At 42.6% G+C, this 27,890-nt stretch overlaps 9 protein-coding genes across 9 annotated transcripts; 6 read left to right on the top strand and 3 right to left on the bottom strand. All coding sequences in view use genetic code 12, as the record gives it.

Moving 5' to 3' along the window:
• Nucleotides 1–331: 331 nt before the first annotated feature.
• On the bottom strand, nucleotides 332–7,808 carry CXQ87_004790 (uncharacterized protein; the record flags this gene model as incomplete). Its single annotated transcript, XM_025483224.1, has 5 exons — nucleotides 332–2,582; nucleotides 2,847–3,246; nucleotides 3,476–3,800; nucleotides 4,206–6,563; nucleotides 7,080–7,808. 5 exons carry the CDS (start codon nucleotides 7,806–7,808, stop codon nucleotides 332–334), a joined length of 6,063 nt encoding a protein of 2,020 aa, XP_025337437.1.
• A 574-nt stretch (nucleotides 7,809–8,382) lies between these two features.
• On the top strand, nucleotides 8,383–8,910 carry EGD2 (Egd2p; the record flags this gene model as incomplete). The annotated part of the gene is made up of 1 exon (XM_025483223.1): nucleotides 8,383–8,910. The coding sequence occupies one exon, from the start codon at nucleotides 8,383–8,385 to the stop codon at nucleotides 8,908–8,910; it is 528 nt and encodes a 175-aa protein (XP_025337436.1).
• A 1,504-nt stretch (nucleotides 8,911–10,414) lies between these two features.
• On the top strand, nucleotides 10,415–14,338 carry CXQ87_004788 (uncharacterized protein; the record flags this gene model as incomplete). Its single annotated transcript, XM_025483222.1, has 2 exons — nucleotides 10,415–11,319; nucleotides 11,827–14,338. The coding sequence occupies 2 exons, from the start codon at nucleotides 10,415–10,417 to the stop codon at nucleotides 14,336–14,338; spliced, it is 3,417 nt and encodes a 1,138-aa protein (XP_025337435.1).
• A 1,126-nt stretch (nucleotides 14,339–15,464) lies between these two features.
• On the top strand, nucleotides 15,465–17,141 carry NDE1 (NADH-ubiquinone reductase (H(+)-translocating); the record flags this gene model as incomplete). Its single annotated transcript, XM_025483221.1, has 1 exon — nucleotides 15,465–17,141. One exon carries the CDS (start codon nucleotides 15,465–15,467, stop codon nucleotides 17,139–17,141), a length of 1,677 nt encoding a protein of 558 aa, XP_025337434.1.
• Nucleotides 17,142–17,677: 536 nt separating this feature from the next.
• On the top strand, nucleotides 17,678–20,380 carry CXQ87_004786 (uncharacterized protein; the record flags this gene model as incomplete). The annotated part of the gene is made up of 3 exons (XM_025483220.1): nucleotides 17,678–18,751; nucleotides 19,173–20,297; nucleotides 20,342–20,380. 3 exons carry the CDS (start codon nucleotides 17,678–17,680, stop codon nucleotides 20,378–20,380), a joined length of 2,238 nt encoding a protein of 745 aa, XP_025337433.1.
• Nucleotides 20,381–20,694: 314 nt separating this feature from the next.
• On the bottom strand, nucleotides 20,695–22,564 carry SPB4 (putative ATP-dependent RNA helicase; the record flags this gene model as incomplete). The annotated part of the gene is made up of 4 exons (XM_025483219.1): nucleotides 20,695–20,748; nucleotides 20,792–21,100; nucleotides 21,368–21,676; nucleotides 21,998–22,564. 4 exons carry the CDS (start codon nucleotides 22,562–22,564, stop codon nucleotides 20,695–20,697), a joined length of 1,239 nt encoding a protein of 412 aa, XP_025337432.1.
• A 219-nt stretch (nucleotides 22,565–22,783) lies between these two features.
• On the top strand, nucleotides 22,784–23,938 carry CXQ87_004784 (pseudouridine synthase; the record flags this gene model as incomplete). The annotated part of the gene is made up of 1 exon (XM_025483218.1): nucleotides 22,784–23,938. One exon carries the CDS (start codon nucleotides 22,784–22,786, stop codon nucleotides 23,936–23,938), a length of 1,155 nt encoding a protein of 384 aa, XP_025337431.1.
• A 1,651-nt stretch (nucleotides 23,939–25,589) lies between these two features.
• Nucleotides 25,590–27,518, top strand: CXQ87_004783 (uncharacterized protein; the record flags this gene model as incomplete). The annotated part of the gene is made up of 1 exon (XM_025483217.1): nucleotides 25,590–27,518. The coding sequence occupies one exon, from the start codon at nucleotides 25,590–25,592 to the stop codon at nucleotides 27,516–27,518; it is 1,929 nt and encodes a 642-aa protein (XP_025337430.1).
• A 24-nt stretch (nucleotides 27,519–27,542) lies between these two features.
• CTF8 (Ctf8p) lies at nucleotides 27,543–27,869 on the bottom strand (the record flags this gene model as incomplete). Its single annotated transcript, XM_025483216.1, has 1 exon — nucleotides 27,543–27,869. One exon carries the CDS (start codon nucleotides 27,867–27,869, stop codon nucleotides 27,543–27,545), a length of 327 nt encoding a protein of 108 aa, XP_025337429.1.
• Nucleotides 27,870–27,890: the final 21 nt, after the last annotated feature.

Below are 27,890 nucleotides of genomic sequence, written 5' to 3'. Positions count from 1 at the left end.
ATCGGAAGATTCATTGGCCTTGAGTTGTTGATACATCAATCTTGATTTCTCACGTTCCTTGTAACCATGCAAACATTCAAAGTAATCATCGAAGATGGGCGTGCACTCTTTTTTCGTAGAAGTTTCAGATGAGGTATAGCATGACACAAGCGTTTGGAATTCATAAAAACATTTCCTTGTTCCTCCAGTTCTTGAATAGGGCTGCATTTCAACAAAAGGTAGAAAGTGATGTTTCCTTAATGCTTCGCGAGATTGGCTGAGATTATTGTGCATGACACTACATATTGTGTGTGTTGAATGCTCATACTTACTATTTAGTCATAAGTTGAGCTTATTGAACGTATGCTAACATGCTCCTAATGCATTTTCTCACCTTGTAGTAAGTTGGCCCCACCTGGCCATCTATAACAATATCACCAAGGCCAATATCGCTGCTATCATAGGCATCTGACTTCCTAATGGCGATTGCATCTTCCACAACTAAGGTTCCCTCGCCTTTAAACTCAGCTTCAAATCCAAGAGTCTTCAATTTCTTTTTCAATTCGGGCATTCTTATCAGGCCAATTGCCTGCGTTCCTTCATGTTCTTTGCCGCAAGGGATGGGATCAAGTTCAATTAAATCTTGCGAAGCAGATGAGGCTTTGAGATCGATCAGCACGATAGATTCAGATGAGTTTTCCAGTCCATTTTCGGAGGGTTTGGCACAGACGTCGAAAATTCCAGAAACATATGCTACCTTGTATTTTTTGTCGATAGACCGCCAGCTGAGTTCAGCCCAAAGATCGTCATCGATGGATATCTCAAATTCTCCGGTGCTGACACTATGACCAGTTTTGCCAACTTCGATGGTTGCATTGGGTTTGGCAACACTCACTTGCATCTCCGCTGCTATCGATGACTTAAGAGATTTTTGAGAGAAGAAACTGCTCAGCTTCATGACAACTTCAGATGGTATGGTAGAGCTTGAGAACCCTTCGGAACTCGCAGTTCGTTTGTGCGCTTTAGCAACAAGAGCGGCTCCGTCGATACCAGCTTGTAGCCCCTCCTTAAATGAGTTATCTGGCAATATAATAAGATGAGAAGGTCTGAGCGAAGAAATCACCAAATTCATAGAACGTGCATCTGCATAGCCCGAGAAATCAATGAAGGCTAATCCGCAACGAATCACAATCCCTGTGCGTCTATTCATTCTCACCCTTTTAATAGGGTTGAACGTGGTATCAAGATACTTTCTTAAAATATCGTTGTTCAAAACTTGTTGAGGCGTGAGCTTGCTGTCCACTAGAAACCTCTCTCGATCATTCCTATTCCTCTCCCTTCTTCCATCTACATTGCCCCATTCTCTGCCATGTCCTTCTTCAAACTTCTTCTTGCTTTCAGATATGAGTCTTGAATTCACATTTTGCTCGTCCTCCTTTCTAAATCTTTTGGGGTCAATCACTTCCCCGTAATCATCGACTTTCTTTCGTTTAGAGCCAAGGATCGGGAACATTGCTTGTCTAGGCCGGAATCTCGTGGTGATGCGGAAATCCACAGGCTTATTGTTTTCACATCTTTCGAGAATAAAATCTGTTATGTAACTCTCGTCGATAGTTGGCACAGAAAGCACATTTGGTTGCACGGTCAGTCTCGATGATTGATATGTCTCACCCCCCGTGCTCGAAGCGATAGAAAAATCGTTTTTTGGCGCTTGCGCTTCAATGACATCATGTCCTGGGTCGACCATATCTCCGACAATGTCTTTCAGGTCAGAATGAGTAATGTTGCTAATGTTCGAAGACAGATTATCGAGCGGTAATTCATCAACATCGTCCGACAAATTATCATTTTCCATCTCTTCATCTTCATCAGAGTCATCTGATTGAATACTTGAATGAAGGAGATTCAAAGCCCGCTTAGACTTCATTTTGCTCAAGGCTTTTTGATGCCTGCGACCAGAAACCTCAGCTTGATACGTGGATAGCTCTGTACCTTTCAAGGAGAGTTCATCAAAAAAAAAGTTTGCTGGTATATGCTTTTCAATGGGAACTGGTGTGCCATCTTCTACGACACCGGCATTTTTCTTCGAAACAAGATTATGCCATTCAGAATAGAGCTGCGATGATAACGATTCCTTATTCAGCAGAGCTCCTTTCTCAGTCAATATGATCGTTGTTTTTTCATCCAGACAAAGCAATGAAAGTGCCTTTGTTGAGAGGTCACCGTCTTCCATCTCGACTCCTGAGGCGAACACGATTTTGGGACCAGGGAAGCGAGTAAGCTCGGACGGATCAATAAGGAGATCCACCTTCGAAGGGTCAAATGATGTACCAAAAAACGCTTTATCTTCACTTTGAAACCCTTCGTGGTCCTTCATTACGTTCGAAGCCATCCAATCAGAGAGTCCCGATGCGTAATTTAGCACTTTGGTTCCAGAGTAAGAAAGGAAATAAACAGGTATTGCTGCACCTTGGATTGCAGCTAGATGATGGTCAATGAGATGTAAAATCTCTAGAAATCTTCCTGAAATCGTGACAGGAAAGAGCACTGCACCACCATTTGCCAAAGTAGCATCAACGAGGTTGAGTATTTTTTCAACTCTCCTTTTGTGGGAGAGGGTGGAGCCAAGTTCAGATCCAGTAATGAAAGCAGTCGGCCGACTTAATGAAGAATGTGCATTTCCGGTTGCTCCGGAAAGAAATTGTGCATTGTTGAGAAAAGAATCTCTAGACTGATTCCAACCTGGGGCGTAGATAATCCTTTCGCTTCTTTTAGAAATGAGCCAAAACGATCCACCCAAAGAATGCCCCGCATTGTAGGCGGATAACGTTAAACGATTATCTAAAACACTCACATTCTGTGAGTACTTAATCAGTATAATTTTGTCAAAATATTCATCGATATCACTGACCTCGAAAATTGCGTGGGCCACCGGACCAAGTAGTCCCTTTGCCCTGTAAAACTCGACTGTGGAAACCCTTCCCAATTGGCTGACTGCAACAGTCGAATAAACAGGAATGGTCGCCATGAGGGATTCAAACTTAGAACATAATAAAGCATAACCACCGATGAATTCTGGCGTAGAGTGTGACAAGAGGATTAAGTTGATACCGTTCAAAAACTGTTCCATGAACTCAACATCATTCACATCGTTACCATCCCAACTTGGGTCAGCGATAACCTGAATCTCATTATCAAAAACCAATTTGGAGGCTTTAAAACCACCAAGGTCGGACAGGCTTAAGAGACAGTAATCGAACATGTCTACTTGAAAGGCTCATTGTATCTTGCATTTATTAGAGGTCGTGTATTTATCACTATGTTCGATCAAAATTGATGCTGTGTCGCGTATGATAACTGAGGAGCGTTTCGGCCTGGGTTAAGCCTGGAAGGCCCTGCCTTGTCGAGAATCGATCCAACGAATTTCTTGCTCCAGTTTGATACTCTCCAGACTTCATCATTTCCAGGCGAATCTGGGGTAGATCGAGTGGCTTACTAAGCAACTTCTGATTAAACTTGGCTTGATCGCTAATAGTTTCTCTTCTTGAACGTAAGGTGTTGTTCCTGGATCTTGAAATAGTACCTCTGCGAATGGATTTAAACGCTCTAGAGACCTTGTTATCATCCTGCTGATTATCTGATTCTCTGTCTTCACTAGGCTCTACTGCGTTCTTGACCTTCTCTAAAAGCTCGGTGTCGCCTTCATTTAAGCGTTGTAAAATACGCTGCCTCTCCACATCTTGAAGATCTGTGGGATCGTAATCAGTAGGATAATTTTGGTAAGCACCATCTCTCATTTTCTCACGGATGATATCGACATCCTTGGGCCTAAAATGCCTCATCAAAAAATCGTAGGTAAATCTTGGCCAAACACAAATAATGGTTGCCACAAAATAGCAGCACCAAAATCCAAGGGTTCCGAACAATTGGGGAGCAGCTTTATAGAATTCGCCCACCCACGCTCTCGCCGACCAAACGCCGACCCAGAAGAATACCACCAATGTCGAAAGCGCGTAGAATAGAAGAGATAACCAATCCCACCTATACTGTTGTAATAAAACATAAATGTTGCAACCTGTTACGGAAATGCAACAACACAAAACTCCCATCCAGAATCTATGATCGACCGCCAAACCCTCATGATTTTGAAAAGAAATATAATATAGGAGGTAGGGGAAAAAGAACGCGATCACTGACTGATAAAGCCCATCCATCATATACCAGACGAACTTGAATTGAGACCAGTCCAAACTCAATATGCCTGATCGATAAAGCTGTGGAACGATGAGTGCCACTGCACCACTGACATCTTGATCAAAAATTCCAAGAAAGATAACTGGTAGCGAAGTAAAAGCCAAGTTGTAAAACATCAAAAACGTGTACTCGTAAAGATAAGATCCATCAAAGTCGTTGTAGATGCCAAACCAGAAACATGTAAACGTGAACACGACATTCTTATAGAAAAAGCAGGGAATCATCTCCGCGAGCTTTTTATAAGACCAGTGGCCATGTACGAGCAAAAGCCTCGTGAGGAAGCGAAATTGACCGATGGCATAGTCAGCAGACATTACAGCTTGTCTGCCTTCTTCACCCGCAATTCCCACCCCGACGTTGGCGGCTTGAATCATGGCTACATCGTTGGCTCCGTCACCAATAGCTAACGACATTGCGTTGAGATTTTCCTTCACAACCTGAACGACTTGAGCTTTCTGCGCAGGTGACACACGACAGCAAATTACGGATTTGCAAAGTTTCCCAAGAAGAACGAATTTCTTCTGCAACATCATGTCTTCTGTTCGATCTCCAAACACATGAGTCAAAGCGCCACCATCCACGATCAAAGCTGTATTGGCCTTCGGCATAGATACGTCCTTCTTTGCTTGATTGAGAGCTTCATCAATGTTGGCGTGTGATTGGTCATGTAATCCGGCGACTTCACCAAGGTATTCAGAAAGCAAGTTATCGATGTGATTCACGTTCTCGGGGTCGTCCTCGTTCACACGCACAACGAGAAGTCTCATATCGTTTCCGAGCAAATTGCAAGAGAACCCGATGTTGATAGCAGTTTCAATCCTATCACCAGTCAAAACCCATAGTCTAATTCCAGCCTCACCCAATAATGAAATTGAGTCCGGAACACCCTCTTGTAATCGATCTTCAATTGCCGTTCCACCCAACAACTCCAAGTTGCATTCCAACTCGTCATTGAGGGCATCAATGGCTTCGTCTCTATCATCGTCTATAGAGGAAGATGCTTCCTTGTATCGCAGTAGCCAATCAGTGAAGTCATTTTGATCCAACTCCTTCTGTGCAATGCAGAGTGTACGGAGTCCTTCCTTGGCGAAATCTTCAAGGTGAAGTGCTGTCTTTTTAAGAATTTCGTCCATACTTGCTTCTCGGGACAACCGTTGATATATGACACTGTCTGCGCCTTTACATATCAATAATGTACGCCCATCGTCATCACGCACGATGCACGACATCCTCTTTCTCGCTGAAGTGAATCCAATCAAATGGAGCATCTCGAACCTTTTACGTTCACCATAAATCTCTAATTCAATGCTGGTTCGATTTCTCAGCTTGAAAACAAAACCTAAATCTCTCGCAACAGATACCAATGCAGCTTCATCAGGAGACTCTGCCTTGAACTCATTAAGCTTCTCATCCTCCGCATCTGGTTCAGTAACAACAGTATGGCAGACAGCGAGAGCCAACATAAATTTCTCATTTGATAGTTTGACCTCGTTATTGATCTTGTCTGGAAGAATAGTATCTTCAACATACTGATTGGAAACAAATTTCAACGCTGATTCCCTGAATTGATCATTTTTCACGTAGGCCTCGAGATTATTAACCATCTCAGAACGATCTTTCTCGATCGCCTTTTTCCAACGTTCGGACTCAGCTAATATGTCAACACCACTCCGCTTGTCCATGCCCTGCTTTGCTTCAGTGTACGCGAGGCCATAAGATTTTCCGTTGATGGTGCATTTGCGAAACTCCATAACATTTTGCGTCAATGTTCCTGTCTTATCACTGAAAATGTATGCGATTTGGCCCAAATCATCAGAGATGTTCCATGATTGTGGGATGCAAGGAAAGTCTAGCTTAGGATAATACATCTTAATATCGGAGTGAATGAAGAAGGCTTGTGCCGTCTTTATGATCTCGATGGAGATGTAAAGGGAAATGGGCACCAATGATTGATAAATGATCAAGGCCACAAAAAAGGCAAGAACACCGTTTCCAGCAGATGTCGGAGAATAAGGCTCAAATTCAAAATAACGACGAGATTCGTCCTCACGGTTGTAGAACAACCCATTTATGAGTCCGGAAACAAAGCACAATATGAATAAAACCAAGAAGTTAATGAGCACCAGAAAATTTAGCTCATTGGAAATCCTCGATTTTTTGACAGGGGTGTTTCCACTATTCATGTCCACTTTTGTTTCACTACCTGTGTAAACAACCACACCTATGACCCACTTCGTGTTACGCAAAGCACAACCACGCAAAAGCACATTATCGTAGGTGATCGCCTCCTTTTCATCCGGATTTAGTAAGGTTCCTTGTTCATCATAGTTCTCATAGTGAATGGTACCGCGAAAAGAGTAAAGGTGCGCATTAGGTGGATCACATTCGATCCAGAACTTAGTGTTTCCAAGATCAGTGGAATGCTTGAGATGATTTCGGCCACCACTTTTGAGACAGCTCTTAGTTTTAAGATTTGTCTCGCCATCTAAATTTTTGGTCTCCACATAACAAATTCCATCATCGTCCGAGGTTGATATGATAACCATATCCGCTGGTACGCCCTCATTGGCACGAACTCTGACAAAATCCCCAACATTTACATCCTTCCATCTTCTATTTTTGAATGAGGTTGCATTGTTTGAAGGATCAAGGGCCCTACTTTCCTGCAATTTAGGGTTCAATAGACAGTCTGCCGATGGTTTCGTTGGGGCTCGAAATTTATGCAGCTGAAGCGACTTCCTTGGATTCTGGGAAGTCATAGACGATCGAGGGTGAAAAGAGGAATATGAGCGCTCTGAGTGCACTGTTGAAACTCGCCGCAATTCATTGTCTTTCGCCTGCAATACAGATTGATTGAACTCCTGTTTCTTCTCTTTGCTTGCGAACATATTGATACAAATTCTTTTAAACCACTTGTAAGTTTTGACGGTACCACGGGTGCAGCTCTTTTTGAACTTCCTCCAGGAGCTGACATAGTCGGTAGTAACATTTTTGTTGTGGAGGCCAGTCAACAAATGTATCGGCGAATTATTAAGCTCCGCATCACTAACGACTCTTCTGAAGTCCTCGAACCCGTCTTTGATCGCGGTAATGCAAACAATGACGATCAATGGAACAGCTGCTAGCCCTGGACTTTCCACACCGAAGATTTGAAATGCTCCCAAAATGACAAGGATCAAGAAATAAATATTTGCAATGTTCTCGAACTGATAGAACAAATTCTTGGGAATGAACGAAAGCGGTGTATACTTTGTGGATCTAATTTTGTTTCGTGGCATTTCAAGAAGAGGCATCTGTGTATCTTGATGAACGGAGTCCTCGGGTAAATCCGTGTTAACATAAACTCTTCGAGGAATCTGTGCATAGATCTCTTGCAAGTACGGAGGCCTTGCAGCTAAACCATGATTGAAAAGGAATTTATGGATTCTCGCTTTGAATGATGGCGGGACCGCTGTTTCTAAGTCATGAATGGTACATCTTTCCTTTCCCAATTTGTTGTTATTGACTTGTGGCTGTTCGTTGTGCAGCATTTGAGTAGCATCGGACGAAACCTTCGATTCAGACGTATTGGTCATCCCTGCTTACTCAAGGGTAACCCTAAAGCGACAAGGTTATGATGAGTATTTTTGAAGGAAGCTTAAGGGTTTTTGTAGATCCAACAATTAAAAGAACAAATAACTTGACCGGAAAGTGTTAAATGGATGATTCAACAGAAGAGGCAAAAAAAAAAAAAATTGGTGAGCACTATTGAACTTTACTTTCTGTTAGATTGCCTAGTCGGCTGCCGGAGACAAATATTTCCGCACCCCTGCACCCGTGGGTAAAGTGTTCGTGACAGGTAAAATAATGTACACTTGCGGTATAGCTTAGCTACTACTAATGAAACTAGAGTACGAAGATGAATCATAAGATGTGCTCACTGAGTTCCTCGAATGTTTTGGGAAAAAGTTCCACGCTTTATACTACCTACTCACCAAGTACTGTATCCAGGCGGGTGAAGCGGGCCCTACGGAAGAACAAGAGATTTCGGTACTCGGTACTACTGTCCTACATATTATTCAGCGCCAATGAAATTTTAGTGCGATTAAAAATTCGTTGGAAAAAAAAAAAAAAAAAAAAAACTCAACCAACTACTTGAGATATACAGATATGTCTATCGAAGAAATCCCTCAGGGCTCCGAAGTCAGCATCATCTCTAAAAATGAGAAAAAGGCTAGAGAGATTATTAAAAAGTTCAACTTAAAGCAAATTAAAGGTATTTCCAGAGTGACCTTCAAGCAAAAGGGAAACTTGATTTATGCCATAGACGAGCCAGATGTTTACAAATCTGCAGCTGGCACTTATGTTGTTTTTGGTGAAGCAAAGGTTGATGATATGAACCAACGCATCGCTGAAGCACAGGCCCAACAACAGGCCGCTGCTGCATCTTCGGAAGCTGATGCCGCTGAAGGCTCTACTGACAAGTCTCCAGAGGCCATTACAGCCGACCTTGAGAAAGCTTCTTTGAATAGTGCCAAACCAGAAGAGGTTGATGAAGATGATGTGAACGAGGATGGCTTGGAATCATCTGACATTGATATCATTGTTGAGCAAACTCATGTGTCAAGAGCGAAGGCAATTGCTGCTTTGAGAAAACACAAGAATGATATGGTTAACGCAATTATGGAATTGTCTTAAGTTTTCAATAAATTCTTCTCTTTACCTATTCGCGTCATAATGGACTATTGTAATACACCGCATTTATTCGGAGGCCCTTTCTATAAATGGCAGCTGTGAAAGCTCTGCGGATGGGCTTGAAGTCGACGTTTTCAGAAAGCCAGAGTTGCTTTGGTGACTTAATGCTTTGCGACCATTCAAGCAACCACATTTTCTGCAAATGAAGATGACTCCAGAAGGGTCTTTACAACCCGGAGGAGCGAGACCGTTGTGTGTGAAACATCTCTCACATATCAAGGCATACCGATTTTCCACACTTTCGTTGTGGTCAGATCCGATGATATAATCTAATAATTTATCTTGCAAAGTACGTTGGTCCTGCCTCAACGTGATACTTTTGTTCATAGATTGGGTGGGCTTGTTGCCCGTAAGTGACACATTCGTTTTGCCTTCTTGTGAATTCTCTGATGGGGCGACTGGGCTTTCTTTTCTTGCTCTGCTCGAAGGTTTCATTTTGAGTGGTTGAGGGGCGGAGGCACGAGAGTCGTAACGATTTATTATACCCTGCGTTGCGTCGAAATTTGTTTTCTTTTTGAGATCTTCAAGCTTATTTCTCCTTCCTTCAAGAGAACTTCGTAGAACATTTTTTTGGCGTTTGATGAAAAAGTCGAATAGAATAGTAAGAAGGTATCTCACACATATCGCTGTTACTGGCAACCCAACTGCTATCGAAACACGAGAACGCAAAGCTTTGATCAACAAAAGCATCAAAGACGTTTGGGTTCTCAAGTCATTACCAAGCATGACCATCGTATAAGCGATCCATAGTATATAAAATGCAGCAACATAGTAAGTGAGGTAGCGTTGCACGGCTTTCTTCGTTTTGTTCAATCCATCTATTCTGCTCTGAGTTTCCTGAATTCTAGAGCTAAGTAGCGACAACTCCTTCTCGAAAGCTGCAACATCAAAATCCTGTTTTCCAAGGAAATTGAAAAGACCCATGAATGCAAGATACCCGAGCGCAAGCTATTCCCTGAGTAACTTACTGTTCGCACTGCAGGTAACACACGATTTATGAATAATACCTTCTTGGCTCAGAGAATTTATCAAATACTATCCAAATCTTTTAAGTGTCTCTTTCAATAAGAAGTTGCACAAAGTTTCAACATATTGTTGAGGCACGCTCTAGTAAAGCTTATGGAAGTCATCAAACATCACGAGCTGTAGGCACGAGCCAAGGCACGTGACGTGACCAACTAATCATCTTTAGGTACTGATTAAGAGTAAAAACGAAAAATCATCGGATTCGAAGGATCTCCCTGGCTCCTGCATTTGATAACTGGGCAAGTTTTTCTCATCGTAGTAGTCGTAGTGATTCCTTCAAGGTTCTTCTATTTCGCGATCATTGGAGAAAAAAAGTACATAAAGGGGAGCGTTTTTCTCAGTATTTCTATCACATTAATTAAGGTGGCCTCTTCTAGATGCACAGGACACCCAGCTTGTCATTTTGGGGATAGTTTATAAGATGACATATCGTGCCGGTCTCAGGTCGGTATCCTTGAGAGGTAATTTGACTCCGGAAGCCATTACGTTTATAAAAGCACGACCAGAGATGTTCCTCATATGTCTAAATCACAATGTTCGAGAATGGCTTTTGAATGCCAAACAGATCATACATGTACTTTGTGACTCCGTGACAATCTATGCAACCTTGTTGAATAAGGTCCCCCATTTCGACGACATAACAGCTATGGCAGATAAAAACAAGGCAAATATGAGTCGCCTAGAATACGATATTAACAATATTTTTGTCAAGTCCCTGAACATTTGGGAATGGGAGAATCTTTCATACGAAGAAAGAGTAAAGACTTTCGCTTCAATAGTATTGAGAAGTATCTATGAAGCTGTGGAAGAATTGCGTAAATGTATTGTATGCGTGGAGCTCTTCTTCCTGCAATTTGACAATTTAAGGAAGCTTATTGTGCCGTGTCTCATGATAAACGTCAAAGTGGTACTACGTCTGGTGAAAAAGACAACTTTCTTGCTCGAGACAAAGACAATAGTTGACAGGAAAGATGAAATTTGTTGGGATCCCCTTAAGAAGCGTGCCGATCTCATAAGGATCGAAGATGTAACAGACGGTTTGAGACGTGAACTGCGTGTTTTGGAGACAGTTTTTTTGACGCTAGATTCGTCCTTGAAGAACTATACAGACATACTTCTCGGAAAGCTGATATTAAAGCGCAATATCGATAACGATGAGCGAGAAAGCATCAAACGCAGAACAATTTGCTATCAAGCGGCCGAGCATGTGTTAAGTATTCCTCTCACAGGTGAGCAGCATTCACGTTTGTCGGTCTCCGATATTAGGAAGCAGCTCCTTTATTTCACGTCTCTCACTCTTGCCTTTATGGCATTTGTGCTATACAGGTTTTATAAAATTATAGTAGGTTAAGAGGAATTTAGTTTTGGTCAGATTCATGGATACAAGTAGATTCGAATCTTTTGACAGACAAGCTCCCACGTGACTTCTATACGTAAATTTAAGCTTGGACGCTCCTCCGCGCATTCCTGCTGGACATACACCAAACAATCGCAGAAGCTAGCTGAAGCGATTCTCGGAAGTCCAATATTGAAACTTTGGAGGTCGTTAATTGAGGCCTTAGATATCAGCCGTATTAGCTCCATCAACTCATTCTTCGTGCCGACTCGTGGTTTAGTGCAACTTTCTCATCGAATCCGTCCCTGAGAGTCTTATCATAGCTCTAGTGTCATGTCTTCAAATCCGAACCAAATATATTCAGCCACATATTCAAATGTTCCAGTGTTCGAATTTGTGACATCTGAGGGCCCTATTATGCGCCGAAAATCCGACGGATGGATAAATGCTACTCATATACTCAAAATAGCGAAGTTTCCTAAGGCGAAACGAACGAGGATTCTAGAAAAGGATGTTCAGACTGGTGTTCACGAAAAGGTGCAAGGAGGCTACGGTAAGTATCAGGGCACCTACGTTCCGTTAGATCTGGGTGCCGAAATTGCCCGCATGTTTGGTGTCTACGAGGTTTTGGAGCCAATTTTCAAGTTTGTGTATGTGGAAGGAAAGTCTGATACACCACCACCAGCTCCAAAGCATAATCATGCGTCTGCGTCCAATATTGCTCGAAGACAGCAATCCTTTAAGACGTCAAATGACCATCTACTGCCAAATGACGTGGGCCCTAGGAAGAAATCGAAAGTAGAAGATAACGGTGAGGAGCCTTCTAAAAAAAGAGGTCGTCCAAAGAGAGTACCGCTTCAAGGCAGATATAAACCAGAATTATCATCTAGTCAAACGGTGCCAATTTCTAACCCTAGAGGTCCAAGCATGGGAACATTTTCCTCCAGACAAGATTCTTCCGCCTCCCAAATGATACCATCATTCCCGTCATTAACAAGACAGGACACGGAAAAGGATGCACTTCAAATAATGGCAAGTAATCTCAGCATAAGAAATGATGATTTGGAACTGGACACAAGTGCAGACGAGAGTAATCGTAAAAGACATGATTTACGGGACTCGAGTACGCGGGATGATGATGATGGATTTTTATCAGGAAGAGAGCTCTTTGGCGGGAATGATTCATTCTCAGGTAGGGAATCTTTTGAAAAGCTTTTGGATTTTCATAGGCGAAGCAGAATCCATTCAAGCATGCCGTCTGGTCGCCAGAATTCCCTAAATGGGGTGAACTCATCTTTCAATGGTTTAACACAATATCATCACACCCCGATATCAACGGGCCTTGTCGCTGAGAAGCAGAGTGGTAACGGCCTCTACGATTATTTCACAACGCTTCTTGATTATTTTTTACATGATGACAAAAGCTCGCATACTGAATGTAAAAGCGAGCAAGGTTTACCAGATGAAATATTGAATCCACCTGAACCTTTGAGCGATATCAAAATCAACCAGAGAGTAGACAATGATGGGAATTGTCTACTACACTGGGTATGTGCGATGGCGAACACTACGCTTCTACAGTTTTTGGTCACAAAATTCGGCTCCTATATCGATGTAGGAGCAAAAAACTATTTGGGTGAGAGCCCCTTGATGTTTATGGTTAAGTTCAACAATAGCTTTCAACAGCAAAATTTTATGAAGATCATTGATTTGCTCGAAACGACTATTCAATTAACTGACAACAGGGGCCAGACGGTCTTGCATCACATCGCTAATTCCTGTAAGGCAGGCCACCACAACGAGAGAGATTCTGGCCATCGACGTTTCATGGAGCGATACGCAAACTACTACTTGGAGAAGCTTCTAGACTTTCTTCTGGAAGAGATTGGGTCCAAGAGCACCATAAAGCTTCACTTTGCTGAATTTTTGAATGTTCAAGATCTGGAGGAAAATACAGCATTACATCTATTTGCGTATCATCTCAGCAAAAAGTGCATCAAAACAATGATCCGATTCCACAAGTTGCTCAACTTGGAACTTAAAAATGCTGTGAATCACACGGTGGAGGATTACCTTGCATCTCACAACTATGTACTAAGGATCGAGGATGATGCGCCTGAAGAAAGAAAAGTTTTGAATGTTTCCACAAAGGGTGAAATGGATCTACGGCACGACGATTTTAGTCGCTCTCAAAGCTTCCAATCACAATTGCAAAATACAAAGTTGGAGATCAGTCGTCAAAACGAAGTGTCCAATACTGTGACAGAGAAGCTTAGCGAGTTGGCTTATGCGATTGACCGAGAATTGGGTGCTAAAGACGAGAAACTTTTCAGACTATACAAATGCCTTCGAAAATTCTGCTATGAGAAATTCACCTCACAAAAGGCTAATTTGAAAATATTTAAGCTAGACTATCTTGTGGAGGACATGGAAAAGGAATACGAATCAGGAAAACATATCAATTCAAAGCTTGATGGAGACAACATGGTTTTTAATGCATCCCGAGACTTAATTATCCAAGAGGAGATTGCAAGGCTTTTAAATGATATGTCGTTTCAGTCTTTAATCGCCAGGGAAGACTTGCAACGAATGTGCGAGCAATTCATTATTAGGAGGGAAAAGTTATGTCTGCAGAGACTATGGAATGGTATTGAAACGTCACAGAATCTGGCGAAAGAGAAGAGCAACGACGAACGATTACGTTCCGCGGTTGAACTCCAAGGTGAAATTCAAAGAAGAAGACTCCTTGCTGGGCAAATTTACCATCTCGAAGGTGCCACACCACTAATGAACTGGAATAACGATGACTACAAAGAGAACCAATCTGGCAATACAGACAAAATTGATGAAAGTCTCGCGAAGCTAGAGGGCGTGATGTCTGGAATACCGCGCGAAGATAAGTTGTTCAAGTATTGCAAATTGATAGCCTTGAGTTGCGGTATGTCTATCACGGAAGTGGAGCAGTCCATTGACTTGATTGAGGAATCACTTCTTCGAAACAAGCGTTAGGTTGCAATTTGTTCAATGTACCCAATGCAGCTCTTAACTCGATGTCTGATGAATGGTATTGGTCTTCGAAAGTGTTTTGAGACTGAATACTCTAAGAACGAATTCCATGTTGTATGTATTAAAAGCAAATTGTGGTGTCGGTGCTTACGGAACACTTTCTTGCGATTCTGTCTGTATATAAACCTATATCTAGTGGTCGCAAATGAGATGATAGGGTAATGACGAGTATGAGAACAAACAAGATGACCGCAAACGATATCTCAATTTCGTATGATCTACGGAACCTACCAGATGAGTATCAAATGAACTTTTGCAAGGACCATAACTTGCTTTTGGGCTATGTGACATCGGCGCCGATTTATGAGGACTTCCGAGCAGGACTCTTGAGTCTGCTAGGCGCTCTTGAGCCGAAAATAAAACACCTACTCGTAATGATAAGGGAGTACCTGAATATTTCAACCAGGATTCAGAGCCAAATTATCCTACTTGATCAGATCTTCAAAGAGTTCATCACTTTGGAGACATACCAGTTCCAACTTTTGGCCTCAAACTTCAATCAGAATGTCCTAAGGCAAAAATTAAGAAGCAATACAGAAACAGAGGCTTCAAATATCACCGTAAGTGCCTGTCAAAATGACAGCTCGATGCCTACATTCCTTGGCTCTTTGCACCGATTCAAGGCATCTCGCAAATCGCATCATCTAAGACAAGAGAAGCTACACAGGTGGACGGATGAAAGAGTGAGCGGATTTGTATAGCCGAATTCATTTTAAACGCAGTAAAGCGATTGTAGCAATTTGAACACTGCGCAAACATGCGAGCTCGGAGGTGAGGCGCCGATAACAAAGGATCACAAAAACAACTTTTCAAATTTCAACTCCCATCCTCAGACGGTTTACGCCCCAAATCCTAAACTCTCACCATTTTCTGAACTGTAAATTTTTACCAATTGCGTGGCATCTATTACTACGGCCGGTGCAGCATGTACTACCCAATCAAACTTTAACGGCGCGAGATAATCGGCTCCTGTCGCCGAGCAAGCAAAAGTCCGAAAAAGCCGCGACGTCTTCATAAATTCATTCGTTTCAAACTTGCCTACATTTTCTTCTACAATCTCAGCCCTGTGATGTTTAGAACGAGATTTATAGGCTTTGGTGCCTCGGCAACAGGAAGGTTGGCAATTCGTCGTTCATTTGCATCCTCTCCTCGCCTTGGTAGTGCCGCTCTGCAGAAATCTACTGGGGGTATTTTCAAGAAAACTCTCAAAACCATTGGGTACGGTTCTCTTGCATTCACCTTGGCTTCAATTGGTTATGTGAGCTTTAAAGTTTGGAGGGAATCCTATCCAGAGGAACAACAAAAGCAAGCACCCACCTTTCCAGATGGAAGGAAGAAGAAAACCCTTGTGATCTTGGGATCCGGTTGGGGGTCCATCTCACTTTTGAAGAAGTTAGACACCACGTTGTACAACGTAGTCATTGTCTCGCCACGGAATTACTTTCTTTTCTCACCGTTGCTTCCCTCGTGTCCTACTGGCACAGTTGAAGTTAGGTCGATTATTGAGCCTGTTCGTGCTATCACTAGAAGATGTCCAGGAGAGGTGATCTATTTGGAAGCAGAGGCCACTGATATTGATCCCGTGAATAACCGTCTTACTATCAAACAGCTGACAACGGTTCATTCAGGTCACTCCGGCAAGGACTCAGGTTCTGCTAAGCCCACACTTTCTGAGGACATTATCACGTCTTTGGACTATGACTATCTTGTTGTAGGTGTGGGTGCTCAGCCTTCGACTTTTGGATTGCCAGGTGTGGCTGAGCATTCTACTTTCTTGAAAGAGGTCAGTGATTCGATGAAAATCAGAAGAAGATTGATGGATGTTATTGAGGCCGCGAACATCTTGCCTAAGGATGATCCCGAAAGAAAGAGATTGTGTCATATCGTTGTCTGTGGAGGTGGCCCTACTGGTGTTGAGGTTGCCGGCGAATTGCAGGATTACATTGATCAGGACTTGAAAGCTTGGATGCCCGAGATAGCATCAGAACTCAAGATTACTCTTGTTGAAGCTATGCCCAATGTTTTGAGCATGTTTAACAAAAAGTTGGTGGATTATACTCGCCAAGTAATGATGGATACCAATATTAACTTGTTGTGCAGTCACGTTGTCAAAAAGGTTAATGACAAGACTGTTTATGCTGTCAATAAAGCGGATCCGGATAAGATCACGGAGCTTCCATATGGTATGTTGATCTGGGCAACGGGCAACGCAAAACGCCCAATTATCGGAAATCTCTCTTCTAAAATTGAAGAGCAGAAGAATGCTAAGAAAGGCCTTTTGGTGGACGACAGATTGCTTGTCGACGGAACTGATAACATATGGGCATTGGGTGATTGTACTTTCACCAAATATGCTCCAACTGCTCAAGTTGCTTTTCAACAAGGAATCTTTTTGGCAGAACATTTCCACAGGTTGCATGATGTGGAAGATTTGAAGTATAAGATCTCGAACTCTTCACCTGATGAACGAGTTGATAGGCTCAAGAAGAAGCTTGTGAGAAGCCAGAGCAATCTTCCTCCCTTTGAGTACAATCATCAAGGATCCTTGGCATACATTGGTTCCGAGAGAGCTGTGGCAGACTTGGTTTGGGGTGATTGGTCCAATGTTAGTTCGGGTGGTACCTTCACCTTCTTGTTATGGAGATCAGCTTACATTTACATGTGTCTCTCTGTCAAAAATCAAATCTTAGTTTGCTTCGACTGGATCAAAGTTGGATGGTTTGGCCGTGATATTTCCAAGGAATAAACCATTTCTTTGATTTTTGTTTGGGTGCAAAATGAATTCCTTTTCGGCCCATGTATGACCTACTCTTGTTCAACTGTTTGCAACATACACTTAAAGGACGCTTTCTACAAAACGAAACTTTTGATCGTAGGGTCTTTGTTTTATGCTGCAAAAAGCTTCTACCAATTCGACTCCTCAACTCTATTTCTAGAAACTTTGCAATTCATCACTCGAGGCATCACATTTCTGTGGGATTGTACTCATGGTAAGAAAGGGCGAAGCCATCGATTTTAAATTTATAACATCCTTCACAATTATAAATATTCGTTAAGGGCCGAGATCCTTGCTGCCCGATCCCACGTGTATTGGTAATTCACTTCCTGCAGCGGGCCACTTTTGGTCCCTTGAGCCGCCTCGATAATGTCACTAAGGCATCTCTCGGAAATTGGCGCGCACATTATCTTCAGAGCTTGAAGGGTTTTTACGAGCCTAAGCCAGACATCAAATAAACAGGCTCACCTTGGAGATGATACCCCACATAGCGGCATATATTGATAATGAAATTTGCTAAAGTTTTTCAGCAGACACTCATTGAGGAAGAAATTCCGGATGAGTGGGCAGAGGCTGCTATCCAGTACAAGGTTCTAAAGAAGTGTATCGGAAGGGTGGTGAAAGAGCTAGAGTTTTTGGGATTATCCAAATCAGACGTGAAGCTCTTATTGCAAGACGAAAGTGGAAATGAATCGGTTGAACTTCTCGACGAAGAAACCGTGCCGAACAACCCTGTTATTGCGAAATATCTGTTGGCCAAGTCGAGGAAGTCCAACGAAGTTATTCCTTTTTTGAAAATTTCTGTCAACAACACTCTGATCGACTCAAATCAGTCTCAGAAGACGCTAGAACTTGCTGATGTCATTCGCTCAAAGTTACAACGAGTTTTGGACGCTACTGATGAAGAACATCAATTTGTGGAGATCAGGGAAGACGATGACGGCTTGACTTTATCCCCACAGACCTCTCACGATGAAAATCATATAGTATCTGTGCGGAATAACGAAATTGTCGTCTTGTTGAATTCAGATTTGAAGTTCTTTGGAATGCTCAACACCGAGATTGAAAATTTGGATCAAATTCGGAAGACAGAGGAGGCTAACATTATTCAAGAGATATCGAATGTTTCTGAATCCGTTCTGAGGCTCACAGAAAAAAAAGCTGATCTATACTTATGGCGTGAATTGTTCAAAATTTATCTAGATTCTGAAATATTTTTCCGCTACAACGAGACCTCACTGCAACAATTAGAAAGGAATTCTGATATGATAAAACAGAACTTGGAAGTTTTTTCGGCCAATGTTGCAAAAACCAAGCTTCTCGAGAAAATGGCGAGAAAGAGATCCGTTAACACCTTCGATCGATTTGTGGCGATTAACGAGCGTTTGTTCAAGATCTTGATGTTTCAGTCCATCAATACTACAGCTCTTCGAAAAATTCTAAAAAAGTTTGACAAACAGACAGCTTTCAATGTATCATCCGAGTTTCCGGCCCTCATTTCACAAGATCATGTTTTTATTCATGGATCATCATTAGCTCAGTCGATTTGCTACACTATTCAAACGACGCTTCTCGTTATCGTACCTCAACTAGATGATTATAGTTGTCCAATATGTGTCAGCATTGCCTACAAGCCAATAAGGCTTCTATGTGGTCACCTTTTTTGTGTACGATGTTTGGTAAAGATGAAACAACGAGGAAAGATGGATTGCCCCTTATGCCGACAGTCTAGAGCAATAGCATCTGCTGATTCATCCAATTTGGATTTGGACGCTATGCGCACTATAAAGATGGCATTCCCGGAAGAAGTAAAGGAGAAACTCAAAGAAGCCAACAAGGAGAGATACAATGAAATGGTTGGTCAGCACAAGTCTTGTGAAATAGTTTAGTGTTTTATCTATCAATCCAGAATAAGATATGTAATATAGTCCTCACAAGTAATGGAAAGTGGCCTTAAAGTCCTGGAGCAACATTTGCGCGCCACACAATCAGTCCCTCTAGGATATCACCATGGCTACAGAACTAGACAGATCCGAGAGATATGATCGTCAGCTACGATTATGGGCAAAGGATGGCCAGTCTCGACTCGAGAGAAGTCACGTCTGTCTCATCAACGCTACTCCCACCGGTGCAGAAGCCCTCAAAAACCTCATACTACCGGGTATTGGCGCTTTCACAGTCGTCGACGAAAGGGTAGTGAGCGAAGAGGACTTGAGTGGGAACTTTTTTCTCACGGAAGATGATATTGGGCTTGAAATTGCGTATCAAATGTCACGGCTGCTTCTGGAATTGAACCCAGATGTTGTTTATCGTGCTGTTCCCGAAAGCATTGAAGAATGCTTACTAAATCCAGCGTTCTTCGATGAGTTTGACATAGTGTTGGTCAGTGACTACATTCCACTTTCCGACATGTTGGTATTAAAACAACGATTGTGGAACAAGAACGTGCCCTTGTTGCATGTCAACTCATGTGGCCTCTACGGCACTTTGCAAGTCTTTTGCGAAGAGACTACCATAGTGGAGACCCACGACCCTTCACAGCTATATGACTTGAGGATTGACCAGCCGTGGCCAGAGTTGCAGCAGTATGTCGACTCTTTCAATTTGGATACTTTGGATGATACAGATCATGCACATGTGCCTTACATCGTAATTTTCATTAAAGGCTTGCAAAACTGGAAGAAGGATCATGATGGATGCTCTCCGAAAAACTACGCCGAGAAACGCATATTCAAAGCTGAATACATCGAGAGCCTTTCCCGCAATATCAACCTTGAGGCCAACTTTTTGGAGGCTAGCCTGCAAATACATCGTGCATTGCAGGCGACAGTGGTGCCCAATTATTTAAAAGAGCTCTTCGGAGATAAAAGAATCAGTGATGAAAACTTGAGTGAAGAGACGCCTCTTTTCTGGATGTTTGTCAAGGCCTTGAGCTACTTTGTGGAGAACGAAGGGGCACTACCGCTACCGGGGTCTCTACCAGACATGGTGTCGAGCACTTGCAATTATATCACACTACAACAACTCTACCGCAACAAGGCTTTAAAAGATCAAATGAAATTCGCTGATTTACTCAAGCTGCTCCTCTCAAGAGTTGGTAAAGCTGAAGATGTCTCGATCGATCTGGTTGCCTCGTTCTGCAAAAACTCAGCATTCTTGTATTATTCTAGGGGCTCGAGCGCTTTATTCTCCAACGAACTCAAAAATAAGTTATTGTTTCCAGAAGATAAGTTTAACACTTTGGCAATCCATTATGGAATACATGCCCTACATTCATGGATAACTCGTGGAAAACCAAATTTATTCTCCGGGTATCTAGAATCATTTTCGCACACCCTGGCTATTTTCGACTTGCAATGTTTGCCGGAAAATTGCAAGAAGGTACTCCACGAAGTGTATCAGCATCACACCAAAAACTTTCATGGAACGTGCAGCCTAATGGGTGGAATTGCGAGTCAAGAGATTCTCAAAATTGCAACTGCCCAATATACACCCTTGGACAACCTTGTTATTTTCGACGGCATTAACACCATAAGTGAGAAATGGAAACCATGAAATTATAAATCATCAAATTCTCCTTGCACCCCGGAAGACTTTTTTTTCTTCTTATTCTGTCGCACTATGTCCTTCCAATCAACGGCGAGCTCTTCTTCATCTGAGGGCTCCTCCAATAATTGCTTTTCAATTTCTTCTCGTTTTCGTTTGAGACGCTCATTTCTTTCCGACTTTAGTTCCTTGGAGTCGAGCTTGGACGACCAGGACTTATTCTGCTTGGAAAGGCGCTTCCTTTCTTTTGCGTCCTTTATCATTTTCTGTTTATTCTCCTCCAAAGACTCAAGTCTGGACTTCTCTTTGGCAGCATCAGCGTATGCATATTTGTCCATGTCCAAAGGAATGTCGGTGAGCCATCCATCGATGGGCATAGTATTCTGAGGGATATAACGGGTTTCTGGCATTTTGGGAAGTCTCAACAATCCATGCATTTTCGCTAATCCTAGGAAATCGAGAGACTGTATCCTGAAAATTGATTTTGCAAGATGTTTCAGGTAACTTTTGACGAATGCAACATAAGCTTTGACTGCCAACTCATGATGAGATCTATCGGATAGCATGAATCGTTCCACTTCCTTATAAAACCTTTCATGAAAGGCTGCGTCTAGTTCAAGGGGGATCTCGCTCAAAAAGACTCCTTTGACCTCCATGAAATCAACATAATTTATCTCGTTTCCACCGTCATTAAGGAAAACGATGGAATTGCCCACTTTATTTGCTCTTCCCGTTCTTCCTGCTCTGTGCAAGAAAACATCGGGATCATTAGGAGGATCAAGTTGAATAACAAGGTCAACATCTTGAATATCAATTCCCCTCGCTGCAACATCCGTTGTCAACAAAACATGCTTTTTACTCATAGAGTCACCATCGGTAAAAGCTTTGAGTGTTCGAAGGCGAGCTGTGGTCGATAACTGACCAAACAATGAGTAGAATTTGACATTTTCAAGCCCAGCCTTGTCCACCAGCAGGCACAATTGCAATAATTGATGAAAATATTTGACGGACAAGCATGTAGGAAAATATACCATACATTTTTTGAAGTTATAGTGCTGCACAAGTTTGATGAATGTGGTGAGTTTTTGCTCTGGTTTCACCACGATATACTTCATGGTGAGAGAGGCTGGTGCGGCTGCGACGGACAGCTTTGATTGAACAGCCACTTTTACGGGATTTAACATACCCGTTTTGAAAATCCGATCACCGGAAGCAGATAAAGTGGCCGAAAAGAGGCCAGTTCGCCGTTGTTTTGGCAAATGTCTGAGTATTGAGATTACATCAGTCTCGAAAGACTGGTCGAGTAGTCTATCAGCCTCGTCGAGTATAACAACCTCGACATGAACTGCAGAGATTTTGGGAGTTGATAGGAAATCCAACACTCTTCCTGGAGTGCCAATCACGATGTGAGGTTTTGCTTGATTAAAGCTATCAATATCCTCCCTGGTACTGTTAAGCGAGCCCACAACAAGTTGTGTTTTGATGCTGCTTAGGGAATCAGGAATATTCGTGATAAGCTGGTCGAAGACGGCCTTTATCTGGAAGGCCAATTCTCTAGTTGGCGATAATACCACGGAACATAATGTGCTCTTTTTCAAAGATGTGGGCTCGACATCCTTCTCTGGAATACCATATAAGATACGTGACACATGTTGCAAAACCGGAATCACAAACGCCAATGTCTTTCCCGAACCTGTGACTGACTGTACCACAACGTCCTTATTTCCACTGAGAAGAGGAATGGTAGAGGCTTGAACGGGAGTCATCAGGGAAAACCCGAGAGTTTCAACAGCATCCCTTAGCCATGGATGGAGATCTTTTGTCACATTTTCCCATTCTAGCGACATTACTTTTGTTTCCTCCCGTGTAAAATTCAAGGGGTATTAGCTTCGAGGTGAATCTGCTTAGGCTTTTTTTGCGATGCGCATCGCACCATGATAGTACACATATAATCGATGAAGAGGACCTTACAAAGGATGGCAGAAAACTCGAAAAGAATTGCAAGCTCAAACAAAATAAATTATGAGTCGTGGTCGAAAGCTGAACTCATTCAAAAGATAAGATCCATGGAAGGAGATGAGTTTCACGAGTGTTCAAAGTCCACTGGAAAACCGAAACAAAAACATTTTGATTTCTCCAAGTTCAACACGAGGTTCATTGCATTGAGGTTTGCCTATATGGGGTGGAACTATAACGGGCTCAATTTCCAATATGATCCCACTCCATTACCCACGGTTGAGGAAGCTATACTTGAGGCAATGAAGAAAGCGAAACTAATTATGGACGCTGACCCAGCAGCTTGCGAATTTAGTAGGTGTGGGCGTACTGATAAGGGAGTCAGTGCTTTGAATCAAGTAATATCTTTACGAGTTCGTTCTAATTTAGCATCCCACGAGCAAGCAGAGCGTGCATGCGACGAGAAAGAGCTTCCCTACGTGACAATTCTTAACGCTCTACTTCCGCTAGATATCAGGATAACAGCAGTATGCCTTCGACCACCCGAAGGGTTTGACGCAAGGTTTAGCTGTGTATACAGACATTATAAATACGTCTTCAGCGGTGAAAACCTCAATATCGAGGCCATGACGGAAGCTGCTAGCAAGTTCGAAGGCGAAAATGATTTCCGGAACTTTTGCAAAGTTGATGGATCAAAGCAGATAACTAATCATAGAAGAGTCATACATTCAGCGAAAATATTGCCCTTGCGAGACAATTTCTTTGTTTTTGATCTCAAGGGTTCGGCATTCCTATGGCATCAGGTTCGTTGTATGATGGCTATTTTGTTCCTCACCGGACAAGGCCTTGAAAAACCTTCAATTGTTTCAGATCTAATGGATATCGAAAAGTATCCTAGTCGACCACTATATGATATGGCCCACGATGTGCCTCTAGTTCTATATGACTGCGTCTTTCCGGAGATGGAATGGCTCTCACTTGCCACCGATTTCGGCCCGCAACAACTGTTGAAGTTTCAAAAAGAATGTCAGAAGCTCAACGGTTACGTTGTGGACCAAAAGATTAAATCGCAGATTGTGTCTATGATGAGCGATATCTTTATCAGTGGAAATATTTCGGGGTTGCGTAACACCATGAACCTTGGTGACGGAGTGGGAAGGGCTTATAAGACTTATGTGCCCATCAAGGCTAGACCCCTCGGAGAGACGGTGGAACAACAAAATGCGAAATTTCTCGAGAAGAAGAAAAGAAAAATCGAACAATGAAGGTTATTTGGATATCCATGATGGTTCCCAGTATTGTGTCTCATTAGGGCCTTGCGAGTCCATCCATAAGAATCCGTTCATGATCATCTCATCGATCACAGTTCTCAGACGGACTTTATCCCAACCATAGTTATCACGTAGTAGCCGCACAGTAACGAAACCTCCCATGAACTCACACAATTCGTAAACTTTTTGTTGGTCAGAAGAGATGCTGTTCTTGCCCGATGATGTGATGTGTCTTACCCATCTTTTCTTATTTATTGTAAGTAACTCAAATCCCTCACCTAGACTATTGAGAACATTGAGTGCTTTCACGACATCGTCTTCTGCTACTTTAAGTGGAACACTGTTGCAATCTTCCATTCGCGAGCGTAGTTCCTTCATTGAGATAAGCCCTCCATTGATGTCACGGGTCTGGTGGCATATCTCCACAATTTTTATCGCTAGACCACAAAAGTAGTTATCCTTCTTCTTCAGCCGCAGCTCCAAGAGTATTAGAAGCTCTAAAGCATCAATTCCTATCAGCAGGCAGATGCTGGTGAATTTGGATCGGAATTCAGGATTTGATCTGATGTTGCTGCTATGGTCTACGGCAAAATTGACCACAACAGATTGAAAGACGGATAGCTGAGCAGAGAGCTCGTCAGCATGCTTTTGACTAATCGATTGCCCTAGCTTTGAGTACGCATCCCTATCAGAAGTTAAGCGAGACATTTGCTCAATCCTTTATCTCTACCGCGATAATCAGTAAGGAGCGTTATGTTGAATCTGGTCATTCACGTGAGAAAACAACACGTGAATGTTGTTGACCATGGGGACAATAATTAAATCAGTGGAAGAGTCTTCCAGAATAGGCAGTCTAGTAGGTGTATAGTGGCACTTGGCCATAGCGTGACGGTAGGATAAGATTATAAGATTAATTCATAAAAAAAGTCACTGAGGAGGAACATGTGACCTGTGGTATGTAGTTTTTTCTTTAAGGAAGGAAACCCGAGGATGAAAGAAGTCCAGCTATTTATAGACAGAAGCATACCAAAAATCGGCCAACATAGCCATAGAGGCAGCGTCAAACGTAGAAGACGGTGCTCGTTTGCAGTTTTCAGTGATAATATGCAATACGCATATCTCACTTCAACATGTTAGTAGCCTGCAGGATCAGCTATTTCACAACCTCTTCCGGATTTGCTTGGTTCTAGTCAACTTGAGAGTGAAATTTAGTTGTGTTTTCGTAGATTCTCGGCACGTACATATTTGAAATAGAATTCCTCAGACTCAAAGAAATCTTGAAGTACTGATTCTATTCTTAGCATTGTGGTTATGGTCACTGGGGGCTGCCCAACTTTCGATGTGATGGCTCATAGAACGAAGTGCCCAAGTGATTGACTACTAAACCCTATCGACGTACGCATATAATACATAGTTCGATGCAATGAGACATCATCAGACTGTTCAGAATTCACCATGACTCTTGCAAGCTAAGATAGAGCTTAGCATATCATAAATTCGACCTCGGCACCGCTTCATCCACCCCGCACACAAACAGGTGCGGGCCGTTCGTAGGAGTTTAGAGCCCAGGAAACGCAATTCATACTGCATGAACACGGACGATAAATAGTGCACAACGGTCTGGAAAAGTGTAATCTTCAACAAGATGGGATTGAATGATGATTTGGTGATCAAGGAGACCACTGTGCCTCCGCGTGAAATCAAAGTTAAAATTCCAGGAGGTGTCACCGGAACTCTCGCTATTCCTCATGCTGCCGATATCGATGGGGACGAGAGATATAAATATGCCTCTCCAACCAAACGAGTGGCATTACTTTTGCATGGCCAGGGAGGTCACCGTGACTACTGCTACCAGAAGGTAGTGGCACATAGATTAGCCGCAGAATTAGGCTTGTATTCTTTCAGAATTGATTTCAGAGGTTGTGGAGATTCGGACGACTACGATGATCCCACCCTTGGAAGAACGCTTGAATCCGACACCACCGACATTCATAATTCGGTGATCTACCTTGTTGATGGAGCCAAGAACACACTTGGCATTGATTTCGAGATTGCAGCTTTAATCGGCCATTCTCGTGGCAGCGTGGCCATGTTTCTTTGGGCCATGGAACAGGACAGAATCTTTTCTATAGATCCGCAAAGAGCCATTATAGTTCCAAACCTTATCAACATGTCGGCCAGATTTGAATCAAAAACAGTGTATGACAGATATCCCAGTGAGGACAATAGCTGGGAATACTTGTTGCAAACCGGTCTTCGTTATGGTAAATGGGAAAAGTACAAGATCCCAAAGAACGAGATTGATGAGCTCCTGAAACCTGACTTGACGAAATTAAGAGACCTTTCGCTTAAATGGTCAGTGTTGAGTGTTTATGGAATGGAAGATGATATTATTCCAAGGGTTGATAGTGCTCATTATGCGAATCATCTCAACCGTGGCTTTTATTCCCACGAGCTTCAGTTGATTCCTGGAGCGGACCACAACTTCTACGGAGTTGAACCATTGGAAGATGAAGACGACGCCGATATCATCAATCCCTATAACCTTCCTTTAAACAAGAACAAATTGGTCAACTACAACTACTTGGCTGCCGCCTACATCATGAGGTATCTTCAACCAGAACAGGAGCTGATCAGGTTTCTCTTTTCTTCTAAGCTGATAAATGATGTTTCAAGGTGGAAAACTATCGACGGGATTTCAAACTTCAGAGATATTGGTGGCTGGCGAGTCACGAGTCCTCGCTATCCGATCGATGGTATGAGATCGGCCATTGTTCGCCCAAATTTTATCTATAGATGTGCCAACACAAACCTTGTGACTGCCAAAGGAAAATTATCTTTGAGAGATTTGAAAATTAGAAAGGTATACGACCTTCGTTCTAATCAAGAGTGCGCCAAAGATGGTGTGATCGAAGATTTGGAGGAACTAAACATTGAGAGGGTCTTCAATCCAGTTTTTGCAAACGAAGATGCCTCTCCCCAAGCGCTCGCCCTCAAAACAGCCAACTTACTTACTCATTGGGACACTTATGTGAACATGTACGACAACATGCTTGAGGAAGGATACGCCTCTTTTCAAAAGATGTTTAAGCATATTCGTGATCACCCCAGTGACCCATTTGTTTTCCACTGCACAGCAGGCAAGGACAGGACAGGCGTATTTTGTATGTTGGTCTTGAGATTCGTGGGCGTTGACAAGCACACCATTGCAAGAGAGTACGACTTGACAAGTCATGGATTGAAGCCAGAATATCCCAAGATTGCGAAGGCTTTCCAGGCTGGATTAGAGAAATTCAAGACTAAGATCCTGTTGCACGACTTGGAAATTATGGTTGGTCGTGGACGTAAGGGATGGACTCTTGAAAAGGATGGTTTGCAAAATCTTTTAAGCTCACGCTACGAAGCCATGCTCGCTACGATTGACTTACTTGATGAAAAGTATGGAGGCGTCGTGAATTACATGCAAGAATATCTCAAGTTCACGGAGTCTGATTTGCAAAAGATTTTCTATAACTTAGTGTTTGACGAAGACAAGTTAGCTTGGAGCAAACAGTGGACTGAATCCAAATTTTAGATGCATTTAGTTTCAGCCTTAAATTCACATGATTGGTAATGGCCTTTGGTTAAATGTAAGTTTTTTGTGGACAACATCAATTAGCTTGACATCGTCAGAAGCTGATTCCGCCGTTGTAGAAACTCGTAACACTCCCACCGGCTTTGGGAGATCTTCGATCTTTCCAAGTAGACGCTGCGAATTTCCAATGAACAACGTCACCCTTTGCAGCGAAGCATCGTCAAATATGAGCCTGCCAAACTTGACAGCATCGTGGATTTGGTCTATGATTGCCATATCGTGCTTATCACTGGTCTCATCTTTAGACGGTAGATTTAGTTCACCCTGTATATCCAATAAAAGTAGTCCCATGGAGGAAGAAATCACGCATGA

The sequence above is a fragment of the Candidozyma duobushaemuli genome, assembly GCF_002926085.2.
Source record: "Candidozyma duobushaemuli strain B09383 chromosome Unknown F_B09383, whole genome shotgun sequence".
In the NCBI taxonomy this organism is placed as follows: Eukaryota; Fungi; Ascomycota; class Pichiomycetes; order Serinales; family Metschnikowiaceae; genus Candidozyma; species Candidozyma duobushaemuli.
This window is presented reverse-complemented; position numbering and strand designations above follow the sequence as displayed.